At 37.8% G+C, this 18,526-nt stretch overlaps 2 protein-coding genes across 4 annotated transcripts in view; one reads left to right on the forward strand and one right to left on the reverse strand.

Moving 5' to 3' along the window:
• Positions 1-11,876, reverse strand: part of itfg1 (integrin alpha FG-GAP repeat containing 1) — a 143,752-nt gene extending 131,876 nt beyond the window's left edge. Inside the window, exons 1-6 of the mRNA XM_057346366.1 lie at positions 11,645-11,876; positions 11,286-11,370; positions 11,058-11,194; positions 10,903-10,960; positions 10,666-10,740; positions 10,488-10,582 (exon numbers count right to left, since the gene is read on the reverse strand). Coding sequence (XP_057202349.1) covers positions 10,488-10,582; positions 10,666-10,740; positions 10,903-10,960; positions 11,058-11,194; positions 11,286-11,370; positions 11,645-11,822 — 628 coding nt within the window. The 5' untranslated portion in view covers positions 11,823-11,876. The remainder of the gene's footprint in view (positions 1-10,487; positions 10,583-10,665; positions 10,741-10,902; positions 10,961-11,057; positions 11,195-11,285; positions 11,371-11,644) is intronic.
• Positions 11,877-11,921: 45 nt separating this feature from the next.
• phkb (phosphorylase kinase, beta) overlaps positions 11,922-18,526 on the forward strand; it is a 60,176-nt gene continuing 53,571 nt past the window's right edge. For 2 of the 3 annotated variants that reach the window (XM_057346351.1, XM_057346343.1), the window contains exons 1-3: positions 11,922-12,019; positions 14,227-14,313; positions 17,227-17,365. In XM_057346351.1, the coding sequence (XP_057202334.1) occupies positions 11,956-12,019; positions 14,227-14,313; positions 17,227-17,365 (290 nt within the window). In that variant the 5' untranslated portion in view covers positions 11,922-11,955. Of the gene's footprint in view, positions 12,020-12,605; positions 12,697-14,226; positions 14,314-17,226; positions 17,366-18,526 lie in introns of all 3 variants that reach the window. The other variant, XM_057346356.1, reaches the window with a different exon arrangement.

The raw sequence follows: 18,526 nt of genomic DNA on the forward strand, positions 1-18,526 counted from the left end.
TGTCACGAACTGGCAGAAAGAACCCAAGCGCAGGCAACGGCAGTGAAGGGGTTAACACGAGACTTTAATAATAAATAATAAACAAAACACAAAACAAGGACCCGCGATGGGGTAAAACAGCAACAAGAAAATAATAAACAAGCACAGAACGAAGACTGACTAAACACAAGACTGAATAAACACTTGACAAACTAAACTAAACACTTACTACGACGATGACACAGCAACAACAGGAACAGGCAATAACAGCTAACGCAGGACGAGAACAAGGCAACTTAGACAGCACATAGCACACGCATACAGATACATAGTACAATCCACGAGCACAAGACAAAGAAACAAGAGGGTATTTAAAGGGAAGACAAACGAGGGATAACGACACGGGGCAGGTGTGGGTAATCAAACACTTAGGGAAGGATAACGAGGAAACGAGATGGCGGGAACAGAGACGAAACACTGGAAAAACACATGAGAGGTAAAAACATAAACATCTCATGGCCTTCCCACATAAAACCCAAGGACTCTGCCCCGATCCCACCACACGACTAGAATTTCATAAACAAGACGGTGGGACCGTGACAACCTTTATTCTTATTTCTTCATTACTGGCCAAATACCAAACAGGCATCACTGACATGTAAATGTGAGCAGCAGTTGCGTGTTTAAGCAACTGGGCTTTTGACATCAGCGATTCAAAGATATTAGAACAAGATGTTTTTGGAGCGTATTTAGGTCATGATGAGTGAGGTTATAGTGATTCACAACGTGACCTGTCAACTCAGATACAGCTTAAACATCAGACAACAACACAAACAAAACAAACCGTGCCACCAGTGGTAGCACAAAAAACCTCCAGACAGCACCCTGTCTCAAGAAGGCATCAGAAGGCACCTCTCATATGTGTTTCTGCTGATGCCGCGGGGCTGTTTCTACATCCTTCTCCTGAAGGTTCAAAAGGTGGAGCAAGGTTTATTTGTACAGCTTTTATTCAGCCAACCAGCTATGGCTCCATCTCTCCAATGCCCTAGAGGAAATGATGAGCTGAGCAAGGCTGTCCTAAAGGGCTGACACGCTGTAGATGAGATCTGAAGATCAAAGCAGACCATCTTTACGCTTCATATCAGCTCTCTGACTCCGGCTCACAACTCGAGCATGACAAGTGAGAGATTTTGATAAAGAGGATAAATGACAGTATATATTGTTGTCTCCCATGAAAACAAGCGTGTGAGAAGGACAAGAATCTAAACTGATATGGAAGAACAAAGATAAAGGAACAGGAAACATGTCAAGTCCTCTAAATAGATGAGACTCTAAGTGGTTCTGCTGTCATTCACCTCTGTTCTCCAGGCCCCCGTGGACTGTGGCTGAGCCTGGGACGGACTATGACATTATCAGGAAAATGTCATGTCACTCATCTATGAAACTGACACTCTGGTCAAATTACATTCAGAGGCTGGATGTGATGTAAGTGACACTTTAAGTTAAGGAACATTTAGATCTCGCGGCTTAAAGGAATATTTATTGCCTTAACAGGTTGCAATCTTGCGTGATTAACACATTTTGAAGTACACAAATTAAAATGGCATCTGTTTGTATCAGTAATGGTGGCGTAATTAGTTTACTAGGCTTTTAGATGAGAAATGGAATGCACGTCTGCGACAGCTGTATGTGGGGTGATGTACATCCTGTGTTACAAGCTTCCACATTATGATGCCTGTGACAGGGTCCACAAATAACTAGAAACAAATATATTGCTAGGCTACCGTTTTAAAAACATGCATACTTTATAAAATGTGAGGAGAATTAAATAAAGTTAAAAAATGAATAAAAATAAATTTAAAGGGATAGTTCACCCAAAAATGAAAATTATGTCATCATTTACTCACACTTAGGTTGTTCCAAACCTGTATACATTTCTTTGCTCTGCTAAACACAAAGGAAGATATTTGGAAGAATGTCAGTAACCAAACGGATCTCATCCCCATCAACTCTCATTGTATTTATCTTCCCTATGTGGCAGTAAATGGGAGATGATATCTGTTTGGTTACAGACATTCTTCCAAATATCTTCCTTTGTGTTCAACAAAACAGAATTTTTGTCATCATTTACTGAATTTTTGGGTGAACTATCACTTTAAGGAAAGTTTAATAGCAGAGGTTTAGGGGGATGGACGCCTACATATAGAGTCTAGCAACACCTAAGCATTCAGCAAACATGCAATTACATTCCTGTAAAGTCGTATTCCCAAAATTCATAAGTCACTCATGCTGTCAAAGTCACTCCATCTTTCTGGTTAAAGGCCACAGGCTACATCCTGCTTTGGTATTACAAATGAAAAATATGAATAGGCTACACAGCCTGGAATACTGAAAATGTTTGGACAGTTCAGGCATTTGAATTAAAATTGTACTTTGATGTACTTTAGAGTACATGAACTCTCTGAACAGTAAATCTATAATTAAACTCAACTAACCTTGAACGTGCTTGATGATAACAGCTATTAAAAAGGTTTCCCATGCAATCCCCTGATCTCAGCCTGTTAGCCCTATGCATTCCGTGCAGATCTATAGTGATCCAAAGTTATGGACTATTTCAAAGCTTGTTGAGAACATTGAACTTTTGTTGTAAATATTCATATTAAATGTAATTAAATGGTTGAAGTAGAAAGGCATGTACAGAGAGTAAAAGTCTAGGAGGTCTTGATTCAGGTCAAGAGAAATGAAAGTGTAAAAATAGACGCTGAATACATAAACCAATAAATACACTGGCTTTCTCTAACCCTGTTTTAAAGCACTTTATTCAGGAGCATGACAGCGCTGGTGTAAAAAGGAAAAATTATATTCTGAGGGAACATAATCTTGTAAAACCATTACGAGAACAACATAGGTGCAGTGGAGGGGATTATGCCAAACCCACGTAGTCCTTATTTCATTTCTCTCACATTAAGCTCGAAGAAAGAGCAAGGGGAAAGCTGCCCAACATATTGCTCTAACAAGATTAGATACTCAGACCACTGAACGCATTTTGTGTCGGGGTGTTTTCGTTTAAAAATAAGACTAAAAAGTAATTCCATTTGCGTAATGTTCAAATCTGAAGGATGGAGAGGACTGCATATCAAATGCCAACGCAGGCATTTTTATATTTCGTATTAGTCATATACATACGCTTTGATTTGGACCTAAGCAATTGTTTCATGCAGCATTAAAGCCAATTTAAGTAGCTTAAACTTTAATTAACAGTTTTAACAGTTAAAAAGTCACAACGATAAACATATTTGCGGGAAGTTAACACAAATTTCCAACTAATAGTTACCATTACATGTTGATTTATTATAGAATAAAGTATGTTGACATAAAATGATACACTACAGCTTTTATAATGTCTGCATTAGGGGATAAACCACCAACCAAATAACAAGGTACAGGTTTGGAACTACTTGAGGTTGACTAAAAATGATAAGATTGACATTTTTTGGGTAAGAACCACTTTAAAATGCACATACATAATGTCTGATGGTCTAAGTGCAATATGCACCCAAAACCTCCAATAATTTCAGACTATGAATTAAGTACGTAAGTAAGTATATGTGTGATCATTATGGCTTCAATATTGGGTCCAACAATGCCATGGTTATGTTCATAGCACAACACATACATAATGTCTGCTGGTTTAAGTGCAATATGCACCCAAAACCTCCAATACTTTATGACTATGAATTGAGTACGTACATGAGAATAAAACAGCATAAATCATCTAATCATAATAATAGTTTTTAAGAAGCACCCTGAGCACAAACAAAATGCCAAAAAAAGAGTGTGGGTGGATAAAATTGGCCCTGGGGTAGCTGAGAGTTAGAAAGAGAGCGAGAGCTAAAGAGAGAGAGAGAGCCAGCTCAAGCAGGTTGCTGAGTCTTTTGGGACACTGATCCACTTAAACAGACTCCTCCATTAGCTCCAGTCACTAATTGACCGAGGGACAAATAAAGTCACGGTCCTTTTAAAAAATGCTTGAGTAACACACACACTAAATTTAATTAGATTTGGTGGCTGAATCTTATCCGTTATTGTTTAGTATGCACACTCTTTCCCCAAAGGAAAAGATTAACATTGGACATTAACTGTGTGGTGCACTGAGATGAAACACAACAGCCAACCATCAGCAACAAATCTGCTCACTTCTTTCTCCCTGTAGTTTTATTTACCATGGAAACAGAACAGTTTAGCTTTTAGATACACTGCCAAGTATCGGTTATTTCAGATCAGTTAGTTACAAAAATCGGAGGAAGTGAGAATAAATGCATATTAAGAAAATAATGAGATATCTACCCTCTTCGTTTCAGGCTATTTGTCAGTGAACTTGTGCCAGGTCTGTACAAGGAGGAACGCCCTGTTAGTGTTATCCACCTGCTATGTTCTGCAGATCAGGTCTCTGGAGTGCCATGCAACGAGTCAAACAGAGATGATGCCATTATGTGTGCACACGTGAAAAAAATCATGATGGGCCTAAATTTATGCCAGTAAAGACGGCATCTTGCATGAACAGGTGCATTTCCCTTCATGAAACTCTGCTATGTTACTGCAGTATTTACTTCTAATGCAATACTACAAATAAAAAGGAACTGAAAATTCCCATGGGGCAAATAATAAATGCTACAGGGACAATACGCAATCACGGCCATTTGGTGTAATGTGACCCAAATGTTCAGCAGTAAGCGCGAGTCTGGCCGACTGCCGGAGATAATGATTTGATGAACTTCCCACTTCAGCAGCCTCCTAATGTGGAAAATCTGTTTCCTTTACATTGCTTGACAATTAACGTGCCAGACACTCAGAGAGATCTAAGGTCTAATTGGCTGCAGTTTGGAGCATTGCAATACAATGTTGCCTAGCAACCAGTCAAAAAGCAAAATTGCTGTCTTTTGTGCATATTTGTGCATAATGACATTTATAATTATTTAGCAATTATCGCCTATTTTTAATAAGGCTGCGCATTCTGAAGCTGCGGGTTAGCGAGAAAATGTGATAGGGATGCCAGTGGCATATACAGTAAATGTTGTTGAAGGGATAAAACTAAAGAAGGCAAACAAAATGATGAAAAATATTCCCAATGGAACTAAACAATGTTAGGGGATTCTGCATGCTTATTTCACTGTTATTGTCTGACTGCTCCTGTGGCTATGCATGAGCCTAACCTGAGCCAACAGAACCAACAGAGCATGGCTGCATTAGTCTATTAGCAACACATTTTTTGGACTTAATCACTCACCTTTGTCTCAGGTAATAGCTGGTTGTTCATCTTAATAAACCACTAGGGCTAGAAATAAGATAGGGCAATATCAATGCAGTGCCTGTAGAGTGCCAATGAGAAAGAAATCCCTGACTGTGTGATTTATCATTGAGGTACAGGGAGAAGACTGGACATTCTACTTAAAAGCTTAAATGAGGCCTTGACACCTAAGTGGATGCAATTTCATGTGTTGTAGCTAAAGCATGTGATTCAGATGTGTCTGAATCTGAGTTGTGGTTTGGAGGTGACCTTCACCAGAGGTTGCATTAACAGAAATAAATCATTTATGTAGAATTAAAAAAGCATTCAATATATATTAAATCATGTCAGTAATTTTGACAGAAAGTAAGTCCTTTACACATAGCAGGTTAACAGTCATTTTAAACAACTGTTTTAATGCAAAGCTCTCCATACAAAGGAATGGAGTAATTGTATTATAAGTATTGTAAGGAAATTAAAATACCATGACGGATAAAAATATACATTAACGGAATGTTTACAAAGAACAAATATGTCAGTAACAAATAATGATTAATAGTAGTGCAACATCTGACCCTCATCTGCTAGTCTACACAGAGAACACATGAGAAATCAATTCAAGTCTTGGCAAAGAAGGTCAAACCTAATATATGTAGATTAAGCAGTTAAAGGCCAGCAGAGTCACAAACCCAGTATATGTGTGATCATTATGCTTTTAATATTGGGTCCAACAATGCCATGGTTATGTTCAGCACAACAATATTTTTCCACATGACTAATTAAAATGTTGAGAAAAGGTGTGCTAATGTCATTTCACCCAGCAGAGGCTGTGGAGCAGATGTAGTATAGCTCTCAACAGATCTTTTCTAGACTCTTTTCTTTTGAACAAAAAATAATATCTTATGGAAACCAAGATAAGCCAATGGCTGTCACAATGATCTGACTGCAATTATCTGATAACCACAGTTATTTCAGATAATTATTTCCTGGAATATATAATAGGTTATTTAAGAGGTTGTTTTTTGAAATTATTGGACACCATTAGAAAACACAAGGGGGATCTGTAGTATCTGCAGCAGCGCTACACCCACTGCACTGCTCTTGCTATGCTTGTGTTCAAATGACATTTCTCCATTCATTTGTATTGTATTAGCTTTGTATTTTTGTGTTGACTGGTCTGATCAAAGCAATTCCAGAAATTTCTGCATCTAGGGGGCAGACAGCACCATTCCTAATGGGACAGTTCACCCAAAAATAAAAATTCTGTCATCATTTACTCACCCTCAGGTTGTTCCAAATCTGTATAAATGTCTCTGTTCTGATGAACACAGAGAAAGATATGGTCACACTTCAGAATAGGGGGCAATTCCCGCTATTAACAAACCATTAACTAAGACTTTTTCCCCAATAAACTCTTCATTTGTTGCTTATTAATAGTTAGTAAGGTAGTTGTTAAGTTAAGGTATTGGGTAGGATTAAGGATGTAGTAGAGTATGGTCATGCAATGCTTTAAAAGGACTAATAAACAGCCAATATGCCAATAACAGGCATGCTAATAACAACTAGTTAATAGTGAGAATTACCCCATATACTGAAGTGTTACCAAAGATATTTGGAAGAATGCTTGTAACGAAACAGTTCTTGGCCATCATTGACTACCATAGAAGGAAAAATTACAATGGTAGTCAAAAGTGCCCCAGAACTGTTTGCTCTTCCACATTATTGAAAATATCTTCTTTTGTGTTCAACAGAACAAATAGATTTATGAAGCAATTTTTCCTACTATGGTAGTCAATGGTGGCCATTGTGGTAGTCAGTGGTGAAACTGTCTGGTTACAAGCATTCTTCCAAATATCTTTCTCTGTGTTCATCAGAACAAAGAACTGAATACAGATGTAGAACATCTTGAGGGTCAGTAAAGAATTAGCATTTTTGGGCGAACTGTCCCTTTAAGTGTATTAATCTTATACTGCAGTTAAATTCATATAAGTTGTGCTTCATTCATTAATTAATCGTAATGTGTCAAAGCCCTAAAACAGACAATTAATTGCCATAAATCAATTATTTATTATACAATTAACCATCAAATTTCATGATAGCCCTAGCCACTCCTAAATCATGGCTCATAAGAATCAGAAACCAGGAAAACCACCTAATACAGTACCTCAGCCCTCAGATAATACCGCTTCCTAAAAGCCTTTCTCCAACCCCACTGAGGTCCTCCCCTCACACCAACCCCTGACACACCAGACAGCCATAATTGTAGAGTAAGTGGAGAATGATTTTGTCGTGGGTGTGTTCTTTATTTCACTTCTGGGCTCTTGCTAATCTGCTGTGATTTTCTCACAGCTGAATAAATCCAGAGCAGCTTTCTCTTTGCTGGCTGCCAATCAGAACCAACAGTATGCCCGTTCATGTGGCAGCAGAAAACAGCCTCCAGATGGTTTGAGGATGGAAGTGATGCCAGGCTCCTGCCGAGAGGGCGGGGGGCTTTGTCTTTGCATGGAAAACTGATGTAGGCCTTTAAATGACATTTGACCTCTAAATACTTTTGAGAATGAGAAGCGCCCCATTCATTCAGTCACTGTGATAAAAAATGACCAAGCTTTTGATCTCAGCACTAACTACCTGTCAGAATTAAACATTTTTATATTCGGTCTGACTACGCAGATTCTGCAATAGGATATAACCAGGAAACTCTTCACCCTTGAAAGCGGCTATGAATTCAGAAACAGCTCATGAGAGATCATTTGATTTAAACAACTTCAAAAAGGAAAAAACACCCAGAAAGCTGGAAAGTCAGAAGCACCTTACAATAAGGCTGCTCTTGGCTGAAATGTACTTCTCTTCTGACTTAACAAGCTAAGATGATATTAAACCGCCCTTTAGACCAGTTGTTCTCACTTTTAGCCATGGGGAGACACCACACTGCATATTTTGGATGTCTCTTATTGAACACACCTGAATCATCATTTTATTAGATGAGGTATCAGGTAACTGAATTGTCAGATATCTAGGAGTCATACAAAATTGCATTGCTGTGGGTCCCAAGAGTCAGAATGATCAACTACTCAACATTATAGTATTAGGCCATGTTCAGACCTGACTTCTTTTTCGAAGCTGCTAGCGTCTGTTTTACATTATAATCCTATGGAGTAAACCGTGTTTTCAAAAAATGTCCTAAGCGCTTTTTTTAAACGCCAGCGTATTTTTCTGCAGCTCAGGGCGTCTTTTTAAGTAGAAAAAAGTTCAACTTTTCTGAAACAAACGCCCTACGTCAAGCACCTTTTCACAGCTAATCAATGACAAGCGAGTAGCGAGACCTGTCGTTTCCATAACAACATGCGAGGAAGGTGATTGGTCGAGCAGGATCCTTCTATAAAAAATAAAATGGCGGCCGAAGCGCTGCTTTGAACATATTTTTATATGAATTAAAGTTTATTTTTCACCTTTAATAACTTTCGATTGCATTTCTAGCGAGAAATTAGTAATGTTGGTTTTAAAATATGTGGTTGGTTTTTGCAAAGACGGTCTCTGTTTATAATTCAAATAGACTTCGGTTACTCTGCCTGATATGAATCCTGTGTGCCGAGCTGCCTTCATGCACAAACGCTGCCAGATTTTCTTTTTACTAAAAAAGCGCTCGTCAACTTTTTCTTGTCAAAAAAGACGTGAAGATGTGTTCATGGCCTTAAAAATATTACTGATAAGAGTCTTCTACTCTGGTGTCAGGGCAGGTAGGTATGAAAATACTTTTTTCAAAATGTTGTGCAGCTTATCAATTACACAGCACACCAAAGCTTAACAAACAACACAACCCATTGTGCAAATACCTAGAGATTCTACTTCACAGACACTCCCCACTAGACCAGCAGCTAAAAATGGGACACTAATTTCTCAGACAAAACACAAGGCTCAGAAAATATCCTGTCTTGATGACAGGCCTACAAGGATAAATTCAGAATGTTTTTTTCACTGTGTGCAGGTGCCAAGTCCTGTTGGAAAATGAAATCTGCATCTCCATAAAGTTGGTCAGCAGCAGGAAGCATGAAGAGCTCTAAAACTTCCTAGTAATATTCTAATTTTAAGTAATATTCTAATTTTCTGAGATACTAAATTTGGGATTTTCATTAGTTGTCAGTTATAATCATCAAATTAAAAGAAATAAACAATTGAAATATATCAGTCTGTGTGTAATGAATGAATATAATATACAAGTTTCACTTTTTGAATGGAATTAGTGAAATAAATCAACTTTTTGATGATATTCTAATTATATGACCAGCACCTGTATATGTCGCACATGCTACGAAAAAATCTGTCTGCTAAGAATAAATATTTACCAGTGTAGCACGCATTCGATACAGTTTTGCACGTGTTTTAGACAGCCGCTTGTTTGCGAGGTGTGTTTGTCTGTATAAACTACACATAAATGTAGGGGCAGTCGTGGCCTAATGGTTAGAGAGTCAGACTCGTGACCAGGAGGTTGCCAGTTCGATTCCCAGGGCCGGTGGGTAACGACTGAGGTGCCCTTGAGCAAGGCACCTTACCCCTACTTGCTCCCCGGGCGCTGCAGTGATAGCTGCCCACTGCTCCGGGTGTACGTGTGTTCACCACTTGCTGTGCGTGTGTTCACTACTCTCTGGATGGGTTAAAAGCAGAGGTCACATTTCGGGTATGGGTCACCATATCTGACTAATAGGTCACTTTCACTTTTCTTAAATGTTTTTTATATATTATATTAGTATATTTGTATATTTTTTCTAATATAACAAGACGTTTTATACTTGTGCTACAACTGTTTGGCCTGTGCTACAAAACTTTAAACCTCTGTAGCACCAGTGCTACGTGCAAAAAAAGTTAACGTACAGCCCTGTCTAAAGCTAACAACTACCTTACTAACTATTAAAAATAAAGTGTGACCGATAATGTCAAAAATGACCACTAAGCAGTTTGAGAAGAATCTTTTCTAATAAATCGAATAAGTGTTCGAAGTGGTGATGGGCAAAACTGAATTTCAGCACTGCAACCAATAAATAAATCGAAAGGCACTCAGGGTTCCCCTCAACGACCAGGTTTCAACTTGGCATTTGCAGCAAAGCTAAGTGAAAGCACCAGAACAGTAAAAACTGTTAACCATAACAATTCACCTCACAGAGCATCTCCTTGTCTTTTATCGAAGGCAAACAGAGTACCTCAAGACCACAGTAGCATTACTCACCCGCTGTAAAGTCCTTGTTAAGATCGATGAAAGCATTGGAATGAGGAACACGCATGTTGACATTAGAGCCGAGAGCCTTCTCACATCTTTGTTTCCTGAATAACCAAAAAAAATCGGAGTATATACATGATTGTCATGACGCTGTCTGCAAGAACAGATATCTGGACACCAGCCTTACCTGGTACTGAGATAGCAAACCACTAATGATTCACCCTCAACTCCAAAAATGTCTGGAATCATGTCGCCATTAAAGCTGTGCATAGAAAGAAGAAAGCGGCATATTAGCAATAAAGCTGTTTAAGACTAATGTATATTTGTATGTAAATAAAGAATTATTTACATACCAATATAGATCTTACGTAAAAATCTCTAATAAATATGCTATGTAATTTCGATAAAGAAATAATGCACTTACTCCATGACAAGGGGCTCATCCTTAAAGGTCTTGTTCAGATCTAACCTTGCACTCTGGTCTAAAAGAGAACATTGTAAAAAAGCAAATCCATTATGAACTTGCTGTATGAATTACACCATGCTAATTTCTTTTATGTATTAATCTAAATGCTTTACTTAAAGTTTGGTTATGTCCCCAGAAGATATAGACAGTTGTTTCTAAGGGACCGGAGCCTTTAGGGTGGGCAGTAATAAGCACATCCATCTGTGAATCTCCATCATAATCACCCGGGACAACACTACTGATGCTGTCACTAGAGGAGCAGAGAAGAAAAGAATGCATTCTCAATATTAAAAATAAAAAAGTGTTTGTATTTCTGTACTAGAGTATATTCCATTTCTTACCGAGGAAAGACCTCTTTGGTCAAGTGGACTTTAGGTTTGAAATACGGTGCTTTGAGATCAGCCAAGAAAATCAACAGCTCAGATTCTGAAAAACAGATACATAACGTTATTACCATTACAAAAGCTATGAAATACAATACAAATACAAACAAAGCACATTATAAAATGAGTATCCGAAGTGTATAGCAACTAAACAAACAACCACACCTCCCTGTCATTTGACATAGCAGTGTCCGGTGACACCTTATCAAAGCTTACACACTTTAAATACATTAAATATTGTTTGAAATAAATTACGCATAATCTCTGTTTCAGACTTTATTTTTAATCTTTAACGTTACAAACATAACTGCACTTACGTTCTCTGATGATGAAGATGTCAGTCTGTTTATCCGAGTTAAAGTCACCGAAAGCCGCCACGGTGCCGTAATTTTCCGAGCCAAATAAATCGCTAGTAACGTCCTGTAACGCAAACGTCACCTGTCGTCCAACAAAACACAACAATAAGGTCAAAAACGAATTCCATGACAGCAACATTGCTGCTAGCACAGACCAACACAAACCGGAATACGGCACGTCGCATTAAAGAAAGCAGAAAGAATATACGCTTTGCGACAGTGTGAGTGTTTTTACGGCAGCCGAGCGGTGATGATGTTATTGTGGTGTCATTATGGCCAGCTTAGCAGATGTCGGCTGGAAGCTCCTGGAATTCAAAGCCAGATCTAAGCGATCAGGTTTGGCTTTTTAAGATGCATGACATTGGGCACGCTTAAACAGTTTGTGTTTGTACATGCTGTTTGCATTTGAGCCGCTGTTCGTGATGAAGAAACGTATTAACACGAGTTATGTTGTTGCATGTGTCTGTGAAAGCAGGGAGCAGAGCCCAAAGGTCAGGCGCTATATTTAGATCCTAACTGCACAGAGCCTCTTGAGAGGCTTCTGTAAACCTTTTAATTCAGTGCTTGTTTGAATCTGCAAGCCTGTCATTAAAATACAGTGAACTCTGAAACAGTTTTAAGAACCCGCTTCCATCTCTGTAGGACAGACGGATACTGTAGTGTAAATAAATAAGCAAGGCTACAGAGGACAAATTGACATTTTTCAGCATTGACATTAGAGTGGCATTATAGTCTATATGGTGTCTTAGACATTGCCATACATTTTCATAGTCATCTCATCAAACCCACATCCTTTCTAGTACCTCATTTCTGAATTTGCATGCTCATTTGGTAAAATGCCTGAAAACCGTACTGTGATTTCATGTAATTGGGCTTCTCTTCTAATGCTCTACTAACCCTCTGAATTACACTAATGTTGTAGTTTAACTAATACTGGCGTAGGATCATCTAATGAACAATGGCCAACACTACAAGCGAGGCACAGAATGCCCGTCGCAAACTCCGGAAATTTGGTAAGTTGGGTTGCAGTTATTAATTTATGGATAAGCCGCCCTTTACTTTAAAAATGAAGACTTTTAGTGTAAAGTGTTTGATATATCACACACACTATTAACTAGGGATGTAACAATATGATCAATATCGTGTTATCGCAATAGCAAAATTGTCTCAATATTATCGTGGTCACATGACTATGAAACGATAGGTCTTCCGGGCCTAACATAGAGAATGTTAGAAAAAAAGAATAGATATTACCTTTGACAAGGTCCATCTGGTGCAATCATTTTAATTTATAAAAGGGACTAGGTCATTTGACCCATCTCATACTATATCTCATACCTCTAAGTAACAGTTATGATTAGAGGATAAAGAAAAGAGGACGCTTATGGCACGTTTCCCAGTCATCATTCGTCATGTTAAATATAGCAATAAATACCGTACCATGGACTTTACACCGAGGTATTATCGTACAGTGAGATTTTGATATTGTTACATCCCTACTATTAACTGTGATGTCTTAAAAATCGATAGAAATTGTTAATGTATTCACACCTCCATCTTGGTCCAGAAATGAGTCATTATTGCAAAATCAAAACTGTTTAATTAAATGTTCTTTTTCTATTGCAGAAAAAATAACACTAGTGTTCCATCTATAATACAGATGTAAAAGGGTTTTGCGTGTTTAAGCTTTGGTGCATTAGGAAGGGAATTCCCTTATCAAATCAGTAATGCAATCCAGTACATCTCTTTCTGTCAATGTCCAATCAAAGCTGTTAACAGAGGGTACCTGTGCTTCTCAAAGCAAGTTACTTTTTATTAATGTAATGAAATTAAAACGAGGAGTATCTTTCATTTGTCTGGTAAATGTGTACTGCTTAGCTGGAGTTATCTTAAAGAGATGGCTTTGTCCCTGCTACTTAAAAGCTGATGGGAATTATGCTAATTTGCTAGGAAATGTGAATTTTCAGTACCTGAGGTATTGACCCTGGGTCGATTCTATTAAAATGTAAATTGCTCCAAAGTTAAAATCATCTGAAATAGTGCTCCAGATGATGGGGTTCCCCTGAAACTCAACTCACTGAAACAGAAACAGAAAAGGCTGAATTTTCTGGTGTCAGGATCCATTATTCACAGAGTGTGCCAGCGCCTTCAATTCAGGAATTAAACCATGTGTTTGCACTGAAGTTTGGTTTGACAGATGCATCTTACGAACAATAGCGTTTAGCTTTGATTGTTTTTCTGGCATGCTTTGCTGCCTTTGCATCTCAGTAAATCTACATTTTGCTGCTCTTAGCATTGTATATGGAACAGAAAACCATTTAGGTTACAGAGACAAAATGAACCGCATTTTGATTTTGGTGTGTCAGCTCAACCTCAGCATGCTAAATAGCCCAAAGTGGCCAAGTAGCATTATCAACAAACTATGCGGGTTTTTATGTAAGCACATCATATTCTTCCTGTGACATGTGAAAATATCTAGTGATAATGTGAGAATCAAGATTTAGTTGTTCTTTAATATTTATATCTGTGCTCTCTGTTATCAGGCTCCATCTATGAACCCCTTAAGCTATCCATACTGCATCGTGAGGATGAGCCCCTTTGGGAGAAACTTGACCGCTACTATAACGCAGGTGAGAATTCATTTCCTGAATGTCATTTTGATGATCTCATGGGTTAAATATTTTCTTACGACCTCTAATTCACCTCTGTACAAAGACAAACTCTTGTATAGGGATGTTTTTACATAGGCTTAATGATGATGGTCGATCTGAAGATTAAATGTCATGGGTACCTTTGTATTGTGGAAAAACATCTCCCGACAACTGAATTATGACCTTTAATGAGGAATTTACCATTCATCAAATGGATGCTGTGACCATGGTCAGTACATTCACTGACTGTGATGCATAATGCAAAAGTAGCTGGCGTTGACTAAAATTGGCTTTGCAACCTGATTGATTGGCTTTATGCAGCTTTTTAAACTATTGGCACAAAGGTTGTTATAACCAGTCCACATAAAAATAAAACCTATGTTGACAGGGTAACAGGTTGATACAAAGACAGGGCTATTCACTAAATTTGCCAGGCTAGTTGCTTCAAATCTTAAAAATATGTTTTCTTGAGAAGGTTTCTGAGATGTTTCTTGGCCATTTTTTATTTTAATTAGAAATAAGAATATACAAAGGTGTCACACTATAAATACACTCCTATTCCTAGTGATTTCTGGCTTACCCGAACAAAGTTTATCTATCTACAGAAGTTATTGTCCCTTTCATTATTATCAAGAAAAAATGATTGTCATTATGACAACAAGATGTTTTCTAATTTCATTATGAGAATGTTCAGAGTCTCCAAACCATTACATTTAATTATAATGCCTGGCAGATTAATTAGTCCAAGCAAAAAAGACGTTAGCAAAATGCATTTGTAGCTAGTGTGGTTTCTCATTGCTGCGCTTCTCTGTGCATTTTGCTTTTAATCAATACTCATCATTCCTTGCTCACACACACACACACGCACACACACACACACGCATCCCTAATCCTCTTTCCATTTTATTTTTGACTATGGCAATAAATACTGCTGTTTGAAATGGGTGTTTAGACCAGAGTTATATATTTAAAGAGGTTCACACCCCTCTTTAATAGTGTGAGAGCACAAGCGAGTGAAAAAAAAGAGTGACAGAAAGGATGTTTCTCATTTCCAGACAAGCATATGACTGAGTGACCTCTTTTTTATTACAAGTGCATCCCCATCTCATTCGATAAAAGAAGAATCCTACTATGATATATGGACACATTACATTGTGAAATACACACTGACATGTTTTTGTGAACTTCTTATATTTGCCTGTATGAAAGTTATTGCTGTTTTATCTTTGGTCTTTTTCTCTGTGTCTGTTTCTTTTTCTGGGTTTTTCTATTTATGTGGTAATGACATCATGCCTCACTGCCTCTGCCTTCTCTACCCCTCTCCTGCCTGATTGTAGTGAATGCAGTTCTGCTATCTGTCCCCTGCTTCCACAAGATTAAGGTTGTGGAAAACAAGCTTTAACTTTTAATGGGCATATTTCTTTCTCTGTCCTCTTCTTTCCTCTGTTTCAATCTCCAGCCCTTTTCTCCTTCTTCGACACTTTGTGATGCCCCCCCCTTCCCGGTAAAAACAGCCTGTTTGTTTCTCCGACATCAGGGGTTGTTTTAGAGGTGCATTATGCTGATAGATGATAAGAGAGATGCTGTCTTCAAAGCATTTGCATCTAGAGTGCTATGACGTGTTCTGTCTCTCATTCCACGGATGAGTGTGAATAATATGTAATTTTGTTTTCTTCTCGTCTCTAAAAAAGAAACTTATTGCTCAGGTGAAGCACATCTGCATCTGAGAGCCACGGCGCCTGTGAAATGACTATAAATGAGATGTCCTTGATTAGTAATTAAAGGTTTGCACAAAGGAAAATGGCCGATAATAGCAGGCTATGCTGCAGATTTTTCTGAATTAATTGATCTCCGACCCTATAGGCAGCTTTAGTGAGCGTTATCTACCTCTATATATCATACACAGTAATGTTATTTTATTTGTGAAAAATCTTTGGGTAAATAAATCATTTTTTATCCTTTGCTATTCATTTTGTATGGAAAGACTTACATTTACTTTTTTCCAGAACTTGATGTTTGATATGACAACTTGAATTGTGTCATCAGATGAATTGCTTCGGCTTGTATTATCCTTATTTATAAATCACTTTAGTTGAACATGTCTGCTAAGTGAATAAATAGACAACAATTCCGTGTGATGTTTCCATCGATTTCCATTTTCCTGCAGCTGTCTTTGATATAGGTTTCATACAAACTCTGCAGCTTACACCCGACCCGTGTTTTCTCAGTCTCTGACCTGTTCTGCTGTGAAACATTTCTCAAACTGCAGTCTTCAGCATCATCCACAGTTACAGAACAAGGTCTAATCAGATAAAGATGTATTTATCGCCCTGCCTGGAATGCTGGCTTCCTCTGGGGGAGTCAGAGGAATCCTGGCTGCAGTTTCTCTGAAGAGTATATTAATATTCTGACTAATTCCCCCAGTGTCTCCTTATCCCCCAGCCCTGCTGGCTCTGTCTCTTTGAATTGACCCAAACTCTACATAACAAATGAGGGCTCGGAATGAATGTCCCCTTCATTTGTGCTGGCGTAATGTGCTGATGAAAAATGAAGTGCCCTATTCAGCCTGATTATACATTAGTAAAGAGAAATCACAGTGGAGAGAGAGCAAGTTTAACATGATGGTCACAGTGATGGATAAAGATGTGCTGTCTTTGTTCTCGTCATTTGAGTTAAGATGAGTCATCTGAATTGTGAATAAATGATACATGCAGACAACATAAATCAGCATTGGTTTCAAACATGTGTAAACAGATTTGGGAGGTAAGTGTTTAAGGAGGCACTTGCTGTTTCTCTTTCATCGATTTCCTTGCTCTTTGGGCTTTTGACAGTAACACCATCAATAAAAACAAACCACATGTTCTCTGGGTTGTCTTTCTCTTTTTCTTCCAGTGAAATGCACCATTCTCAATTACCAGAGTCCCACCACTGGTCTGTTTCCAGTGAAGACTTGTTCTGGGTGTAAGGAAGCTAAAGTCAGAGACTCGCTCTACTGTGCTGCAAGTATCTGGGCCCTGGCTTTGGCATACAGGTCAGATACTCTCAATAATGTGTGGATTTGTCTTCATAAAACCTGAGAACATTTTATATCACATTCCACGTTAAGACCTCGATCCTTAAGCATGCAAGAATTAAGCAGATTAATATTTTTCTGTTGCTAAATGTAAATTAATGTTTTGAAGAGATCTGTGGGTGCCTGGCCAAGCACTCCAGCTAGACCTGGAGCTGTTGATATTATTGCTCTCAGATCAATAACAAAAAAAGCACAACAAATAGAATATGGCAAACTGCTGCACAAAATGGGGACCGTGGTTAGATTTTATACCTTCATATAGAACTGTTTTTATGCTGCAATCTTACAATTTTAATACATTATTGTATAGGCTGCACCATTATTACTATTGTTATAATTATACTGTGATAAAGTTGTCTTTTATACAAAAAACTATTTTGCTTTACACTTTAAACTTTAAAGTGCAGATATTCTTTAATAAAGTTATTTTTGAATAATTACTGTTCATAAAGGGCAACGTTTCACAGAACTCTCAGTATTGTTAACTGGGGAATCTTAATTCTTTCTCAGCTTGCTTCTTAAAGGGATAGTTCACCCAAAAATTTTAATTCTGTCATCATTTACCCTCTTGTCATTTCAGACCTGTATGATTTTCTTTCTTACGCAGAACACAAAAGAAGTTTAAAGAAAGTTAGTTACCAAACAGCGCCGGCACCCATTCACTTTTATTGGATGGACACAAAATGCAAGTGAATGGGTGCCAGTTACCAACATTCTTCAAAATATATCTTTTTTTGTGTTCTGCGGAAGAAAGAAATGACAACGTTTGAAATGACAAGAGGGTGAGTAAATGATGACAGAATATTCATTTTTGGGTGAACTATCCCTTTAACTCTTTTCTTTCAAATAAATATTTTTTGTGTGGCATTTAATGCATGTTTTTCTTTGGCTTTGTTGTATTTTTATTATTTGTTATTCCGTTATCTGTTAATCGAACCAAGACCGGCCATGAGACAACCAAACACTTGCAATAAGTTTGTGTTTGTTAACATTTGTTAATGCTTTAGTTAACATGAACTAACAATAAACAATACTTATGCAGCATTAATCCATGTTAGTTCTTAATCATTTTAGCACTTACTAAAGCTAAAGCAAGTTGTATCTGTTAACATTAGTTAA

The sequence above is a fragment of the Triplophysa rosa genome, linkage group LG1, assembly GCF_024868665.1.
Source record: "Triplophysa rosa linkage group LG1, Trosa_1v2, whole genome shotgun sequence".
Classification (NCBI taxonomy): Eukaryota; Metazoa; Chordata; class Actinopteri; order Cypriniformes; family Nemacheilidae; genus Triplophysa; species Triplophysa rosa.